The 17,673-nt window shown below is 48.0% G+C and overlaps 1 protein-coding gene across 1 annotated transcript in view; it reads right to left on the bottom strand.

Moving 5' to 3' along the window:
• Nucleotides 1-17,673, bottom strand: part of Myo1h (myosin IH) — a 49,500-nt gene that overhangs the window by 5,676 nt on the left and 26,151 nt on the right. The window contains exons 15-22 of the mRNA XM_059249615.1: nt 16,754-16,800; nt 15,560-15,640; nt 14,373-14,478; nt 13,173-13,290; nt 11,255-11,368; nt 9,585-9,661; nt 8,319-8,387; nt 582-666 (exon numbers count right to left, since the gene is read on the bottom strand). Of these exons, the coding sequence (XP_059105598.1) occupies nt 582-666; nt 8,319-8,387; nt 9,585-9,661; nt 11,255-11,368; nt 13,173-13,290; nt 14,373-14,478; nt 15,560-15,640; nt 16,754-16,800 (697 nt within the window). The remainder of the gene's footprint in view (nt 1-581; nt 667-8,318; nt 8,388-9,584; nt 9,662-11,254; nt 11,369-13,172; nt 13,291-14,372; nt 14,479-15,559; nt 15,641-16,753; nt 16,801-17,673) is intronic.

Genomic DNA, 17,673 nt, shown 5'->3' with positions numbered 1-17,673 from the left:
ACAGATGGCCGCCTGATTGGCTGCAGTCCCCACAGCACCTCGTCTGATCCCCGCTTGCTCATTTTGCCTGCCTGGCTCTGGAAGTCATCGGACTGAGGGATATCACAACACTCAGCTGAGCTGTGACAGCTGGGATTCCCAGCATGCTCTGAGGGCAGACCTTTCTGTACAAACCAAAACCACAGCTGGAGAGATGGCTAAGTGCACTTGGTGCTCGGTCACAGGGCTGAAGTTCGGATCCCAGCACCCACAGCAGGCAGCTCACAGACACCTCTCACTTCAGCTCCAGAGAGCCAGGGCTCTCTCCTGGCATGCACTCACACCATTTACATACACACACACCCCTGCCCTTAAAAACTGTCACAGAAAGCCAGGCGGTGGTGGCGCACCCCTTTAATTCCAGTACTGGGAGGCAGAGGCAGGAGGATCTCTGAGTTTGAGGCCAGCCTGGTCTACAGAGTGAGATCCAGGACAGCCAGGGCTACACAGAGAGACCCTGTCTGGAAAAACAAAACCCACAGAAACCCCACCAAGCCCGTAACCACTTCAGCGTGCTGGTCCCCATCACACTGAGACCTTACCTCCGGATGATCTGCACAGCCCACCTCCTCCTCTTGATCTCCCTGCGAGCCAGGGCTCCGCGCCAGTGGGCTTCTAACTTGGTGGCTGAAAAGAGTCCACTGCTGCCATTAGAAGGTGGGACAATCACGCAGAAATACAGGCTTTTCCAGAAGGTTCCATCCACTCAGCACGTCTGCCCACCTGAGGGCTCTGCTGGGCCCAGAGGTGCAAAGTGGGGTGCACCCTGTCATTTCATGCCTGCTGCTCAGAGCAGGGTGACAGCAGAGGCTGAGAGAACCTTTGCGGAAGCAGAAAGTTCCAGGAGGGACGGTCCTGAGGCCCCTGCTGGGGACTACGGACTAGTCTTAGCCCTGTGTTTAGTTTCTCGAACCCAGTGCCGACTTTCAGTTGCCACATTCAAAGATGGATTCATAAACAAACAGGGCCATGAGAAATTAGGGCCTGGCTTGTCTCTGTATTTTAATATTTTTTTCTTTGCGTGTGTGTGTTTGTATGTCTAGATTTTCAAAATGCCTTTCTTCCCCGGGTCAGCAGAGTTTCTATTGGAGGTAACATTCCAGCACTCGGGGCCCTAGGCTGGCAGACCGTGATCTAAAGACCAGCTGCCCATTCATATAAAGTTTTACTGGGATATACAGTTAAATCTGCTCATTTGCATACTGCCTAAAGCAATTCCGAGTCAGCAGCAGCAGAGCTGAGTAACTGGAGACTGTATGACCCACAGATCGGAAATATTCCTGGCTTCCACAAGCACAAATGAGCACAAGTACCTGACACATAATTTACATGTAAAATTATTGTTGGAGGTTTTTGCTCTTTTTTGGGGGGGCCTGCCACCCAGCTACCAAATAAATCACTCATGGAGGCTTATTCTTCCTTACGAATGCCCAGCTTTAGTTTGGCTTTTCCTTAACTTATCCCGTCTACCTTTTCCCATTCTCTCACTTCTATAAATCTTAATCTTACTTGGTGGATTGCTGAGTAGCTAGCTGGGTGGCTGACCCCTGGAGTCATCCTCCTCTGGCTGCTAGACTTTCCATCTCTCCTCCCAGTTTTCTCCTTCTATGTATACTCTCTGCCTGCCAGCCCGCCCCTCCACCCCCAATCCTTTCTCCTGCTTCGCTATTGGCCAGTTCTCTATTAGACCATCAGGTGTTCTAGACAGGCACAGTAACACAGCTTCACAGAGTTAAACAAATGCAACATAAACAAAAATAACGCACTTTAAAATGTTCTACTACATAAAATCTGTGCATGGAACAAGTACAGGCCATATGCCATGATTGCAGAATTAGGTCCAAGCCAGCCCCAGACAAGGGTGTGAGGATGGGGTGGGCAGAGGGGAGGGTGTGAGGATGGGGTAGACAGAGGGGAGGGTGTGAGAATGGGGTGGACAGAGGGGAGGGTGTGAGAATGGGGTGGACAGAGGGGAGGGTGTGAGGATGGGGTGGGCAGAGGGTGTGAGGATTGTGGGAGCCCGTTCTCGGGTTCCTCGTGGCTTTACCCAGCAGGTCCACATAGAGGATGATTAGACCACGGGCCTGAGTGCAGGTGTCTGAGATGGTCTGCACTTGTCTGTGCTGAGGGAGGAGGTCTTTTGCTCCACCCTTTGGCGTCTCTATAAAAACCCTGGGGCCGAGACAGTCGGGGCCCGTTGGAATAGGTTCCAGGCCCTCTCGAGGCTATCCTTTATTTTCTGTTTATCTCCGCGATATTCTCCGCAATAAATCCTTCTATCTAATATTTCCTGCTGCTCGCACTCAAGAAAACTCTGGGGAACTGTGGGGGTGGTTGGGTAAACGCCCCACAGAATGGCGCCCGAACAGGGACTAAAGAAAAAAGAAAAAAAAAGGGACAAAAAAGGGGGGGACTAAAGACAAATGAACAGGGACTAAAGACAAAGTAATAGGGACTAAAGATAAAGGAAAATAATAGTTTTATTACAGAGTTTTTGGCGAAAGTGCTGAGTTCAGCCCTGCCAGTGGATGAGGCATGCCGGTGTTATGGAAAATATATATTTTTTATATATATTGAGAGGCAGGGGTTTTATCCTCGAGAGAAAAGGAAAGCGGACTGGAAGGATGTCCGATGCTGCAGCGAAATTCTCTTCTGTCAAAATTTTCTATCTTCTATCTCTTAATTTCTATCTGTGAAAAATAAGTTTAAGGTATAGCGTAGTAAAATAGTGTAGGAAAAACTTAGAAGTGTAAGGCTGTGTAGGAAAAAAAAGTAAGGCAACTAGACAGAAAAACTCTTCAATTTTCTAATTTTGGGGGCTCTGAATGCAAACTGGGGGAAAAAATCTTTCTTTGGGCTATTTGGGTAGTAAAAAAGCTCTTCTTCGAGCTTATGGGGAAGAAAGTTTCCTATGGAAGCTTTTGTCCTGGGGACAGCTGAAATGCTAAATCCAAGTGGCAGGAGAAAGTAACTTCTCCCTGAGGCAAAAATGGGGGTGTAAGAAAGTTGCGAAGTTTTGGGAAAAGTTGGTCTTTCTCCTGGGGAAAAAAATCTTTCTCTTAAACTAAAAGCTTTTCTTGGAAAACTTGGGAACTCTCTAAAAAGCCTTAATCTTTCTCAAAAGCTCTCTTAAACTTAAAAACTAAAGCCTTTCAGAACTCACTATCTCAGAAGGACAAAAATTAGAATCACCTGAAGATTAGTATGGGGACCACCTGTGATTAGCTCTAAGGGAAAACAACAAACCTCTTAAGATGGCAAAACCTCTCTAAGTTCTCTTTCAAGCTTTAAAAATCCTCCCTGCAATGCAGGAGGCAGGGACAAGTTCCTAAAAACCTCTTCTAAGCTCTGTCTCTTCAAGCAAGTAAAAGACAGTGGGTCAGAGTACCCTGAGGGAAACACTTGGGAGAGTGTGGGTAAAGAGCTACGGAGAGCCCAAAAGGGCAGGAAACTTTACCTGAGAAAAGCAAAAAAGCCAAGCTTTTCAGTTACAACCGAGCTGAGGCATCAAGGGTTTTGTTTCTGAGCGAGCATTTCAGAATGAAAAGGTGCTCCTAATCGTCCTAATGCAAAGATCCCCTGAAGCAGTGCAAACTGTTAGCATTGTATCCTCTCTTCTGAGCAAAAACCCAGAGGCGACTGGCCAGCGTCTCTGAGTTGGAGTGCATTTCGGGGATACTAGGGTTCCTGCAGTGGTAAACTTCCTGAAGCACAGAGCTGAGGCAGGAAGGTGCAGGACCCAGGGGAAGACTGCCAATGAACAAAGCTAAAGCCAGTGGGAACAGCACAGTTGTCCACTTTCCTACAAGTCTCATTTGATAGGTCCACAGCTGCAAAAAAGAAATCTGAGAAAAAGCTTTCCTATCAGAGTAAGGACCTTTCTGGGAAAACAGTAAAGATGAACTGTGTCTGAAGCAGTTGTGCTGCTGAGTCAGAATGCTGTCTGGGGAAAGAGCCCAGCCAGGGCAGAACAGAACTAGTACAGCTTTCTTTTCTGTCAGAGAAAGCACCTCTTTGAGAAAAGCTTTGTTTCAACTGACTCCAATGAGATGAGGGAGTGTAGCCCTAAGGGGTGATTGCCTCTGGCATAAGCTCTGTCCTTGAGCACCCAGACAAGCAAACACAACCCACTGGGGAACTGGGCCAGGTGAAGGCCTAATGAAACAAAATACCTGTCTTAATGGGAGTTTAGAAATGGTAAAAACCTCCTTTGTTAGATTTTCAGTCTGTGCGCAAACCACACAGACCCTTAAAACAGAAACAGACAAAAAACTCCTACCTTCAGTAACAGGGAAAGCCGCCACTGTAGTATCGGAAACTGTTTCTGGGGTAGAGGGGATAAACTTGAGACCAAACTGGGAACTGTCTGGGAGAAAGACTCTGCAGAAACAGAAGGGACCGATTCCTCCCCAGAAAAATATGACCTGAAAAAGCTGCTAGAATTTGAGGCAGATTCGGGGGGAGAAAAAAAAAGCCCCTACTTCCAAGGGCAGCTAGCAGAGGTACAGAGCCGCAGATACTTGAAGCTCTGCATCTGGGGAAGGAAGGAACAAGCAAAATGAGAGAGATCAGTGGGAGAAAATCTCTCTGAAAGAGCTATGAAAAAACTGTGTTGTGAATGTTTTTCACTGACTGGCTAAGACAAACACAAGCCCCGAGGAAAGTTGCTATCAGAAATTGTCCACCTCAATGCGCGCTAACGAGGCAGGTGCGGTTCTGATTTGGGGGCCAGTGTCAATTAAAGGAGAGACACCTGTTAAAGCCAGCTGAGGAGAGACCAGAAACCTCCCAATGTCCCATAATTGAAAATGTAAAATGCCTGTTCAAATCTCCCGTTTCAAAAGCAAAAAACTTTGTTCAAACCTCCCGGGCAAGAATTTGTAAGCAAGTCTGGTAAAAAAGAACTTAAAAGTTGACTCTCAGACCCAAAAAGAACTATGGGAAATGACTGATATAAGGGAAATGATATAAAGGACTGATTTAAGGGACTGATACTATTATGGACTGATATAAGGGAAATGCATTCTGGGAAAGGTAGTTTTTCTGCTAAAGATGGCAACATTGCCCTGAAACACTTTTGTCAGCTCGAAAATATGTTCATGGTAAACTTTAAAATACAGCTTTTAAAAGAATAAGGAGGAAAATCATCTAAGAGTTTTAAGTGTCAGTTCCAATGAAACATTGAAAGGATATGGAACTAGGCACTTCGCGGTTTGGGGGTTGGTAAAATGACTTATTTACCCTAATAGCTGTGCAAAGTTTTTACAGTAGTTGGATGACAAAAACCTACCTTTAAGAGCAGACAAGCCACTTTAAAATCCTTAAGAAAGCAAGAGAGCAGTTTATACACTGAACGTTGTCTTAGATTCAGTAGAACAAACCAAAAGTACTGCTGTAATAGAAACGTTTGTCTGAATTGAAGTACTTAGGGGAACTACTATGAATTTTGGTGAAGGGACAGCCTCTAGTTAAACACCGTCTACCGCTGACAGTGCATCTCTGCTGGGTCCGGAACGGCTAAGAGAACTGGCAACTTTGGAGTGTGGCATCATCCTGGGAAGGTTACAGTCCCCTAGCAACAACTATCACAATTCTATAACAACAACACTCACTAAATCCCAGTGTTTTATAACAAAGCTGACTATAAACTCTAAACGTTAGCAATGATGTACGTACTTCCTGTCTAGTTAAGAATCTTTCTAATAGAGATAGTGATAATAATTAAGAGTAAGAAATAGAAAAAGATGAAAATAAGATATGTAAGTTTATAAAAATTCTCTTGTTAGATCTGTGTTAAAAAATCTTTAGGTGTTTGCTAAGTTAAATATATGCTAATGGTAGCCCTATATAAGTTTGTAAAATAGATCTATAGATCCTTTAAGAATATAAGCTTGCAAGAAGTATCTAAGGTAGTCTTAAGACATGTAGTGATAAGCTTGTAAGAAGTAAAGATGTTAGCTGTAAATGTAAGTTTAAATAAGAATAAGATGGAATGAATATAAGAAATATATAAGTAATAAGAAATATATTTGCTAAAGTAGTTCTATAGTTTCCTTAAGGAGTATAAATAAGTAGATGTTAATACGTTATATGAGTTTGTAAAATGTAGATGTTGAATGTGAGTCTAAATGCTTTGCAAGGCAAAAGGTTATATGTGAGTTTGTAAAGTGTAAATGTTAAGTGTGAGTCTATTCTTAATGTATATGGTGAAAGAACCTGAGACATACAGAAGTTAGTGTCCTAGCAGACTGCAAAGCAGGCAGTCTGAGCGGTTTTTCAAAAGCTCCAGAAGCCGCTAAGAAGCTAAGAATGGCGGACGCCAGAACTAGCACAAGGCATCCGCAGCTGAGATTCATGGAAAATCAACGCAACACAGAAAAACCTGAGCTAACATCAAAAACGGTGCGGTTTAGAATACTACTATACCTAAAAAGGTCTCTGTGAGAAAAGTTGCAGAGACGCTTGTTTGAAGTAAAATTGTTAACGGCAAAAAGTTTTGGTTGAAAACCATCTCTTCATATTTGGAAGTGAAAGCCTGATACTAGAATTTCTTGTTTGAACTTTTTGAACTTAAAATGAGATAAAACTACAAAGATTTTGGTTATGGATTTCTTCATATTTGGAAGGCTCGTACCAGAATTTATCATGTGAATTTTGGGACTTAAGAAATGAAATGAACAGTAGAGATTTCATTGCAATGGGACAATTTTGAGTTTATTCATAGTAATGACCTAGAACTGTTTGCTGGAATTGGGTTAAAAATGGAACTGTTTAAATGAAGAAATTATTTCTACCTAGAGTCAAGATGTGTATGCATATATGCTTTATTAATTGGTGATTCATGTATTCTGTGTTAAAAATGCAATTGTTTTGTGGAACTGTTTATGTAAAAATGAAATTACTTACAGAACTGGTTTTGTGTTACAAATGGAACTGTTTAAATGGAAAAGTTTGGGTTTTCTAACTAGGCTTGAGATTTTGCCTAAATTATAAAGAAAAGGGGGAGAGTTAATATTCCTTAGTCTAATTTCAAAAGTTGTTTGAGTGGATTAATGTCATGTTATTGTTAGTAAGAAATGCAAATGGGGTATATTAAGAGACTACTTTTAAAGTATAAAGAGTTTTATTAAACTGCTTTTGGATGTTTTGCTAAGTTTTCAAAGTGTTAATGGTTAGATTGAGAAGATTGCTTTTCAATATGGGTTTGTAGGAATTGTATGAGTTTGGGTTCTTCTAACTAGGTTTTAGATTTTGTTTAAAAAATTATAAAGAAAAGGAGGAGTTATGAGGTTGAATTATGTTTGCAGAAATTATATTTACCCTATTGATATTAATGCACCCTGGTTTTGTGGAGTTAAGGAATATTTAAGTTTGATGTGAATACATTGAAGTTTTTCCTATGTTCTGTTAGCAAGAAAATTCAAATGATTGAGTTACAGTTGTAAGACGGAGAAAATTGTTAAGTATATATAGCACCATATATGCTAATCCAAATGGTTCTGTTAAGAGTTTGCTTTGAGTTGTAAGACTGAGAATTGTGGCAATGTATAGCAATATTTATGTTAACCTGTTAATGGTAATGATGAAGCTAAAGGGATTCTTTAAGTTTGTAGTTGCCTTAAGAGTTTTGGCTTAGAAAGGGCTTGAGGCAGCTAAGACTGCTGTAGTCACCTTGGACCTAATTCAAAAGAGAAATGCCATCTTTATCATCCTCTACTCCCATACTGGGAGGTGTAACAGCTATGGAGATTGCTGTAAGCCATTATAGTTATTTTTTTATATATTAAGAAAGGGGGACCTGTGGGAGCCCGTTCTCGGGTTCCTCGTGGCTTTACCCAGCAGGTCCACATAGAGGATGATTAGACCACGGGCCTGAGTGCAGGTGTCTGAGATGGTCTGCACTTGCCTGTGCTGGGGGAGGAGGTCTTTTGCTCCACCCTTTGGCGTCTCTATAAAAACCCTGGGGCCGAGACAGTCGGGGCCGTTGGAATAGGTTCCAGGCCCTCTCGAGGCTATCCTTTATTTTCTATCTGTTTATCTCCGCGATATTCTCCGCAATAAATCCTTCTATCTAATATTTCCTGCTGCTCGCACTCAAGAAAACTCTGGGGAACTGTGGGGGTGGTTGGGTAAACGCCCCACAGAGGATGGGGTGGGCAGAGGGGAGGGTGTGAGGATGGGTGGGCAGAGGGTGTGAGGATTGGGTGGACAGAGGGGAGGGTGTGAGGATTGGGTGGACCGAGGGAGGCTTGTCCCCCTCTTTTCTGCCCAGGCCTCACCTGCTTGTCTTTTTCTCACGTATTCTCTCCTTTGCAGGCAGCCTTTGTATGTGGCTTGGATTCTTGAAACTTAAAATAAAACAAAAGTTTTGATGAATCAGCTTCTGTGATTATGATCACGATTTCCAGAAGCAGGAAGGACCGACCCCCAGAGTGGGCCCCCAGAGCCTACAGTGAGCCGGTCTCGGTGCTGAGTGTGGGAAAGACAGGAGCAGCTGGTCCCACTGGGCCTGGCTCCCCGTATGATTCTCTTTCCTTTCACGGGGAAGAGGAGCAGGGTGACAGTGCCCCAGCTCATCCTCACAACCCATCCATAAGACGGGAAGGGCATCGGCACATCTCAAAAGGAAGCACACAGGCTCAGATACAGATGTCTATCAGCCTCAAGAGGATGCCACACTGAGCAGTGAGAACCCCAGGACACCCCTCAGCTCTAGCCCTCGTCACCCCCTCCACATAATGAAAGGTCCCACCAGAGGCCAAGTTCACCGAGAGCCTTGCACACCAGCACAGCCCAGCCTCTAGGAAGTGGCTGATTGAAACCCCTGGAGGCTGGCTAAGCCAGTGCCTGCATCTCAGCCAGGTGGGTGGCCATGAGTGGTTCAGTGGTTGTGTAACAGTCAAACCTTGAAACCAGACTGGCCCAGGTTCAAGCCCGGCTCTGCTGCAGACCGGCCATGTGATATTCAGCAGCTTACCGGTATCTCTGTGTCTCAGCACCACTGAACATAAATTAGGAACAGCAGAGCCTACCCTCAGGCTTGGTCTGGGAATATGGCTGTTGGACGTGGTGCACAAGGCACAGAGCAAGGACCCCAGGTGCTTGGTGTGCGCAGAGCTCAGGCCACCTTAGATTTCTGGTGAGAGAAGTACCTGCTCCCCCATCCAACTCCTGCCATTTGCCATTCACAAAAACATCCTGGCCGTGAGCTTTGAAGGCATGCCTGTTGCCATCAGATACATAAAAGAAGTTGTGAAGCCTGGACTGAGGGGGTGGGTCTCCCGTGACTTTACACTTCGGTGTGCCTTAAGGGTGCAATCATAGAATGAGACACCCTGGACATGTAACATGTCTACACCTGCCCTCAGAGCCCATCAGTCCAGAGGCATCCCATCATAATCCCATAACCCCATGCCTTATCCCTGGTTCTTAAGTGAGTGAGGTCTTTGAACACATCAGACACCCATGTTTGAGGTTTCTCTTCCCCCTCTCCCTGGTTAAACTTGTTCGTTTCTCTTGAAAGTAGGACCAAAAAAAAATCATACCTAATTGATGTTTACTAAATTCAAAGGCATCTTCGGTAGCAAACAGGGTTCTGGGGAAGCGAATGAATATTTTGGTTCTAGCAAAAGCAAAAAGAAACGTGTAAAAATTATTGGTCAGTTGCCCCCACGATGGTTGGGGAGTGCCCCCCCCCCAATGCACGTCCAATCAGAACTCTAGAAGGTGACTGTGGGGAGTGGCCGTTCCTCGGATGTGACTAAAGTAGGGGTGGAGGGGAGACAGTAGGTTAGAGGGGGTCCTAAATCCAGATCAGTGTCCTTTGTAAGAGCTAGAAAAGGACGCGGGACCAACCAGGCAGGTGTGGTGCCGTTCGCTAAGGCAGGCCAGGAGCCTGCTGGAGCTTCCAGACGTGACGAAGGCCCTCCAGACGGAGCCTGGCCTGCCCATGCCCTGATAGTGGACCCTGAGCTCTGAGAGAACGCATTTCTGCTCTGGTAACCTTTTGTTTGTTTGTTTGTTTTGGTTTTGGTTTTGGTTTTGTGAGACAGGGTTTCTCTGTGTAGCTTTGGAGCCTGGCCTAGAATTCACTCTGTAGACCAGGCTGGCCTCGAACTCACAGAGATCAGCCTGCCTCTGCCTCCTGAGTGCTGGAGTTAAAGGCGTGCGCCACCACCGCCTGGCCTGCTCTGGTGACTTTTTATGTAGCCCTAGAGAGTGAATCCACCATGCTACCTGAAGTTGCTTACAGTTGTGCTTCTGGGCCTTCAGGAGGGATGATCAGGGGCACCAACTACACAGTGCCTTGTGCTGGAGACGTCCCAGAGCAGCTACTGGGGGGCGGGGGCAGCACACCATGCCCCGTGATGCCAATTCCAGGGTTATAGAATGGGGATAGAGGTGTGTGGCCCTCTCAGGGATGTGGATGGATGGATTAATGAAACAGAGAGAGATACCAGCTGGGCCGGAGCTGGCAGATAGCTCACTGGTAGATCCAGGGGCAGGGATCCCTGAAGCAGGCAGGCCCTGCTGTATAAGAACTGGTCCTCTTGAGGCTTGAACACAGTTCTTTGCAGCCACACTAACTCTGACCAGAATGACTAACAGTACAGACCCAAGCCATCCTGGCTAATCTGAGTGAGTGCCCGAAAGTGTTCAACACATGGGGAAGATCTCTGCTCCGGACACTGGATCCTAGAGTGGTACCCGGTGTTCTAGAATGCCATTCTGGGATGCTAAGATGAAGCTAGATGAAGTTAGCTCTCTGGGAGATGCTGAACAGTGAGAGAAGCTTGGCCAGCGCAGGCAGGGCCCTACCCTGCCCCCTCTTTACTTCGTGGGCAGAGGCTCCGCCCAGCAGTGGAGCCAGACTTACAACACCTGACTTCTTTTTGACCACTGATTCTCACTGGAACCTCTCAGCTACATTTAAACTTAGTGGGTAGCAGAACTGGCTTGCAAACAGTCTCCCAAAAAAAAAAAAAAATATGAGACAATACCAGGCATATCTGACTCTTTGACTGCGTGCAGCCATGAACACCTGTGAATAAGAATTTTCTTTTCCATTTCAATTGAGCAGTTCCCAGTGAAAACTTGGTAGACGGCAGCACTGTACTTCCATGTTGAAGGCTGGACATGCCTGTTCCGTGCAGATCAGCACATGGAATCTTTGAGCACAGGGCAGAGACAGTTTGGGGGTTTCCTGGCCACTTACTTTCCTAACTTGTAGTCCTGAGGTTGGTAGCCGATGTACTTGATCAGCCGTTCGACGCCCTCTCCTGGAGGTCCGTGCCAATGTGGCCAGGTGTCTGGGCACAAAGACTTGTACCTGCCGGGAATGGAGGAGGACATACAGAAGCCATCAGGACACCCTGCCCTGCCCTCCACAACACCCCCAGAGGTCTCCTGGACCCTTGTAGTGTATCAGCCACTTAGAGTACAATTGCCTCAGCAATGCATATAGGGCAATAAAGAAATGAGGAAGTGTTTCTCCCAGCAGAGCCATCGCTGGGCCCTCAGCCAGATGACTCAGTCCCACTCCTATGTATATATCCAAGAGCTGCACCCATGTCCACATAGCCTTGTACAGCATTGTTCATAACAGTCCAGAGTGGGGCAGCCTCACTGTGTATCAGTGGGTGACCAGACAGGCAACAGATGTGCTCACACACGGGGAATAAAACCGCCATGCTTGGAACTCGTGAGGATTTCATGTGAGTTTGTGTGTGTGAGTGTGTACACAAGCACGTTTACATGTGTGTGGGCACAAGAGGGCATGGGCATGTATGCACTGTGTGTGTGTGTGTGTGTGTGTGTGTGTGTGTGTGTGTGGTGTGTGTGTGTGTGTGTGGTGTGTGTGTGCATGTGTGTAGGCCAGACGCTGGGTGTCTTTGTTTCTCTTCACTGTTCACTGAGGCAGGGGCTCTCATTGAACTCAGTCTGCTGAGTCGGATAGCCAGCTTGCCGGGGGAATCCCATCCCTGACTCCTGAGTACTGGGGTTCCAAGTGGGCTGTTAAACCTGCCTAGCGTTTATGTGGGTGCAGGCTGGGGATCAGAGCTCTGGTCCTCACACTTGTGCAGCAAGCACGTTCTCCCCTAAGCCATCTCCTCAGCCCTCCTTCCCCAATAAGTATGGCGGAAACATCAGAGAGGATGAGGCAGAAATGTCAGGCCTGTGTGGAGGATGCAGTGGGCCGTTGCTGTGACCTCCCAACTTCTTCCCCTGATGCCAGATGAAGAAAAACAGGTTAGGTGAGTATTGGTGACAGGCAGACAGCACGCAGTGGAGGCACAGCTGGGAACCACAGGGAAAGGGCGGTGGGAAATGCTTTGGTTGGCCCAACCAAAAGAAGCCTCATAATGCGTGGGCTGAAAGTTCTGGAACAGCCAGCAGTGCAAGCGTTTTGACTCAATGAAAAACGGCCGCTTTGGGATTCTCACCCCAAGAGTGCATTGCCATCTTGTAGAGCGGTCGGTCATGTGCTGCCAGTCACCAAAACCACGGTGGGTGTGGCTCTAATAAACACCTGACACTGTAACTCCTGCTGCCGGTAAGGGTCACAGCTGTGAGGCTCGGGAGCATTCTGACCTGTCCGGGTGTTTCGAAGCTGCTTCTTCCACGGCACCTTCATCATTGTGCCCACTGCCCTTCCCAGCCCAGCACATGGCCACTAACACTTAGAGGTCTACATAGTGCACCCTGGGTGCCCAGCAGGGGTGTGTGCCCAGACTCTTCCCCCAGACTGCAGGAAGTTGAGTTAGGGCTTAGAGAACTCAATAGAAGATGAGAAACTGTGTCCTGGTTTTACAGCAGAACAAATGTTAGTGTCTTTTTTTTTTTTTTTTTTTTTTTGATTTTTCGAGACAGGATTTGTCTTTGTAGCTTTTTTGCGCCTTTCCTGGATCTTGCTCTATAGCCCAGGCTGGCCTCAAACTCACAGAGATCCACCTGCCTCTGCCTCCTGAGTGCTGGGATTAAAGGCGTGCCGCCCGGCTTAAATGTTAGTGTCTTTTTATTTCACAGCTCTCACACTTCAGATCTGATCCCAGCTCCCAAGGGAATGCCATCTGATTGGCCACACTGTCTCAGGGAGACCAGCTCCAAGGGCTGGGGCTCAAAGCGAACCTCACCTTTGCAGGAAATGCTCATACTTGCGCCTGTAGGCGAAGCCCGCCCTCCGCACACGCAGGTGCTCCATTAGCCCCAAGTACTTGATCTGATGGCTGATGAGGAAGTCGTCAAACTTGCCTTTGGAGAAATAGAAGAGAAGACAGACGGAAAAGCTCCCTCAGCAGAACTAACCCAAGGCTCCAGGCTGCTGCTCCACGCTGGGTTGATCCACAGAAACCTGTTATCAGGCCTCAGCTGGGTTTCTTAGGTGGAGGGAGTTGGTAGGCAATTCTAGTTTCTCCTGATAAAACAACCCTGAGGTCTGCTAACGCAGCCCGGAATCTCACGTGGCAACAACGGGCTGAAGGTGACTATCGTCACCTCTCTAGGGAGAACACACTCCAGGCCCTGTCACCTTACACGTGTTCCGTTCGCGGGCGCACCAGCTGCCAGGGCTCTGCGTGGAGAGCCTAGACAGTGCCTGACAGTCCAGACCATTGCAGACGGTTGTTCATGGCTGCAGAGAACTCTGCTGCCATCTGCCACTTTGGACACCTGCCCGGCATCACCAGGCTCTGAGCGGCGCTCGCCTCCTCTGGACCATCAGGGACATCCTTCTTAATATGTCTATCATGTGCTGTTCTTTTTCTTTTCTGCTATGTTATTTCTTTCTTTTTCTTTCCCCCACCCTACCCTGCCTGCCTCTGCTTCCTGTGTGCTGGGATTAAAGGTGTGCTATCATGTCCAGCTCAGAAAAGATGCTCGTGTACACACACACACACACACACACACACACACACACACACACACACACACGTAGTGAGAGGACAACCTCAAGTGTTAGTCCTCACTTCCTGTCTTGTTTCAGACAGGATCTCGTTTGCTCTGTGCACTGGGACACCAGGCTAGCCCACGAGTTTCCATAGATTCCGTCTCAGCCTCCCATCCTGTCTCTCCATAGGAGCACTGACATTACAGACACGGATCACCGTGTCTGGCTTTAGGTGGGTGCTGGAGATTTGAACTCAGATCCTCACACTTGCAAGGCAAGCACTTTACCCCCTGAGCCATATCCTGGCCTCCTCCTATGGTTTGAGAAGGACAAGAGTTCATGTTCAGGGATGAGGCTGTGGTGGCTGAGGCTCTTTACCCATGCCCCCCACCACCACCACCGCTTTGCTCCCCCATCCTGAGCTCTGGGCTCAGGGAACGTGACTCACTGGGCTCCTTCCTCTCGTTGGGCTTGATGCAGCGGATGTACGATGGCTCCTTGGAGATGAGAAGTTCCAGGAGGCTACTCAGGCTGTTCTTAAACTGAGTCCCCACCTGTGTGGTGAGAGCACACGGAGTACGCACCCTGCTTCTGCCTGAACTCCGGAGACAGAGCACGGCGTGAGGCTCCAGCCCCCAGGCCTGAACTCTGCCTGTCAGTTCTGCCCTCTGACTGGAGGCTGTGGATGCCCTGTTCTGGGAAGGTCAGTTCCCATTGCTGGGGGACTTGCCGGACAAGAGCCACTGGCTTCTAAGGGACATGAAGATTTTCCTAACTAAGAGAGAGTGGATGAAACACAGAAATGTGGAGAGAGAGGCCGGGGATGTTGCTCAGGGAGAGTGCTGTGCCTGGGAAGCTCGGTTCCCTGCTCAGGCGAGCATCCACCTGGCCGCCTCACCCAGGAGCATAGCCACAGTGTAATGGCTGGGGTCTGAGATGTCCCTCAAAGGCCCATGTCCTGGAGCCATGGGTCCTGTGCAGCAGCTTTGACAGTAATTGGAGGTCTCCAACTTCACTGAAAGATTCAGAGCTCATGGGTGCTGGGGTTGGTGGGTCTTTAGGAGGAGCATGGGTTCTTTAAAAGGCGGGGCCTCGTCAGAGGAACTAAGTTACTGAAGTAGTCTTTTGAAGGATACATTTCCCCCAATCCTTTGTGTGTGCTCCACACACCTTCTCTGTCGGGATGTGCCATGCCACCCACAACAAGACGCCATAGGAGCGCAATCTCTAAAGACAGGAACCGAATCAGCTTTTAAGCTGTTTTCCTCAAGGATTTTGTCACAGTGCGGGAAAGCTGACTCACAAATTCGGACACCTCATGGAGCCAGCCACCACTGGGTCCAGTCCGCTCTGTCTCCTCCCCCAGGTCTCCTAGTCCCTTCTTTATCTGGTGATATTTTCTCACATTCTCTCGCTCCCAGACTGTAAGCCCCTTGAGGGCAGGGAACCCCCAGCCCGGCACAGTGCATGTCTGCAATGGGATGAACTGGTACAAAGCTTACACACACGTTTTGTAGTTATCTGTTAACAGAAAGGGGAGGGGGGAGGCTTCAGAGGGGCAGGTATGGAGTGGTTACTGTCCCCTGTGACTTTTGTACCCTTGCCAAATTCACACCAGCCTCTCTCTGGGCTCACCGTGGGTGGCCGCCTCCGGTTTTCAAGCTCGGCCACCAGGAAACACTCCCTCAGGATGCTGTTCTTGGACCCGCACAGCACCTGTGTGAAGAGGGCCGGCATTGAGCTCGCTGCTCTGGGAATGGCTAGAGGCCAGGAAACAGCAGAGCTCGTGGGCTCTTGGAGACATTGCTCACTATAATAGAGTGGGAAGAAGGACAAATGGGGAAAAGGGCTGGGGCTGGGGGCCGGCTCGCCTCTGTACGTGAGACCCTGGGTTCCACGCTCGACATCACCAAAGAACACACTAGGAGCAGATGTTCAGATGCTGCAGCCCTTGTCTGTGGACTTGTGGGTGTATCTAGTTTTCTCTAACACGATGCAAGAGTTGTCCCCAGCCCAGCTTAGTGCTATGGAACAAACCAACCCTCGGACAATCAGTAAGAGGGTGGGAGTGAGGGACCGCCAAGGTGCGGTGCAGGGGGAGGAAACGGGGGTGGGGGGGACACGCAGCCTGGCCTCAGCCGTCTGGAGGGGGGTGGCTCAGAAACCGGAAGATGCTGGCTTTCAGGGGACAGACATGGTGGCATAAAATCAAACACTAGGGTTTGCATTATCTGGTCCTGCTCCATCAGTTTTCAAAATCATCTGTTATAAGAAAAGTGCACGCCCCTTTTATTCTTGTTTACAGATGGTACCTGGTGCCTTACACATGCTCAGTCCAAGCCCCAGCCTGTCTCTGTGTCCTGTCTTCGCCTCTTCTCATCTTTGACTCTGGTTTTTTTTCTTTTAGACAGTTTCACTAGATCGCTCAGGCTGGCCTTAAACTCAAGATCCTCCCATCTCTCCCCACCCCTTGAGTGCTGGGGTTACTGGTGTGAGCCACCATATCTGGAAGAACTCCTTAATTTAATAAAATTAGGACTATGAAAAAAAATGTGCTTGTATTTATCTAATAGAATGTCACAGGAAAATCTCTGTTGGTTTTCTTAGACAGGTCTGGTGTAGCCCTGGCTGGCTGAGAGCTCCCTGTGTAGCTGAGGAGGACTTCAAACTCCTGGTCCTCTTACCCTTGCCTCCCAAGTGCCAGGGAGGATTACGGACTGACATAATGCATAGATAAGAAAGTTCCAGAAATCCAAGAGCCGCCATTGATTTCTGTCATAGTCTATGTCCTCACCATTAAAACTATGTGGGATGAAGATTCAAACTGACCTCCTTCAGGTGTCTGTAAAGCAGGTCATTGTTTTTCTCCAAGAATCCTGTTTAAAAAAAAAAAAAAAAAAAAAAGTCCTAGTCATTGCGATGCCACACTGATGGATCGCTGAGCCACATCCTGATGGTGTCTGAGGTTGCATGGGGTTTCCCAGCCTTCTCAATACTGAGACCGGGGCTGGATCCCAGCAGTGAGCTGTGAGCTGTACTGTGTGTTAAGCATGGAGCGCCACCCAGGCCTCAACTCACGCTAGGAGCACGTCCCCCTAACTGCAACAATACACATCAGACAGAGCCAGACATCATGGGGGACACTCCCCTACATACCTCCAGACAGAGCCAGATATCATAGGGGACACCCCCCCCCCCATGTCCACATACAGAGCCAGACATCATGGGGGACACTCCTCTACATATCTCCAGACAGAGCTAGGCATCTGGGGAGACACCCTCCCTATATAATTCTAGAGTGCCGGATGCTCTAGGGAACAACTTCCCAGGCTGAGAGCCAGGTCCTCAGAGGGAATTTACAGCAGGCTGGTGTGTGATGTGTGGCCTTGAGCCTAAGTGATCCAGTAGCAATGACCTATGACCCACAGAAATGGGAGGGCACTGAGCCCCAGGGTGGCCAGCTGAGACCATGTGACTTAGGAAAATCAGCCCCACTGAGAAAGGCAAACGCCAGTGTCCTTTTCCACACCCTAGTTGGTTTTTTGGATTCATTTGTTTGTTGAGACAGAGTCCTACCATGCAGCTCCAGCTGGCCTGGAACTCGCTACATAGACCAGGCTGGCCTCGAACTCACAGAGATCTGCCTGCCTCTGCCTCCAGAGTGCTGGGATTAAAGGTGTAAGTCATGATGTCAGGCCTTTCTCCCTTGATTTTTAATTTTTTGTAAGCTGGGTCTCTTACAGCCTAGG

This window comes from Peromyscus eremicus, chromosome 23 (assembly GCF_949786415.1).
Source record: "Peromyscus eremicus chromosome 23, PerEre_H2_v1, whole genome shotgun sequence".
NCBI classification, from domain to species: domain Eukaryota; kingdom Metazoa; phylum Chordata; class Mammalia; order Rodentia; family Cricetidae; genus Peromyscus; species Peromyscus eremicus.
This window is presented reverse-complemented; position numbering and strand designations above follow the sequence as displayed.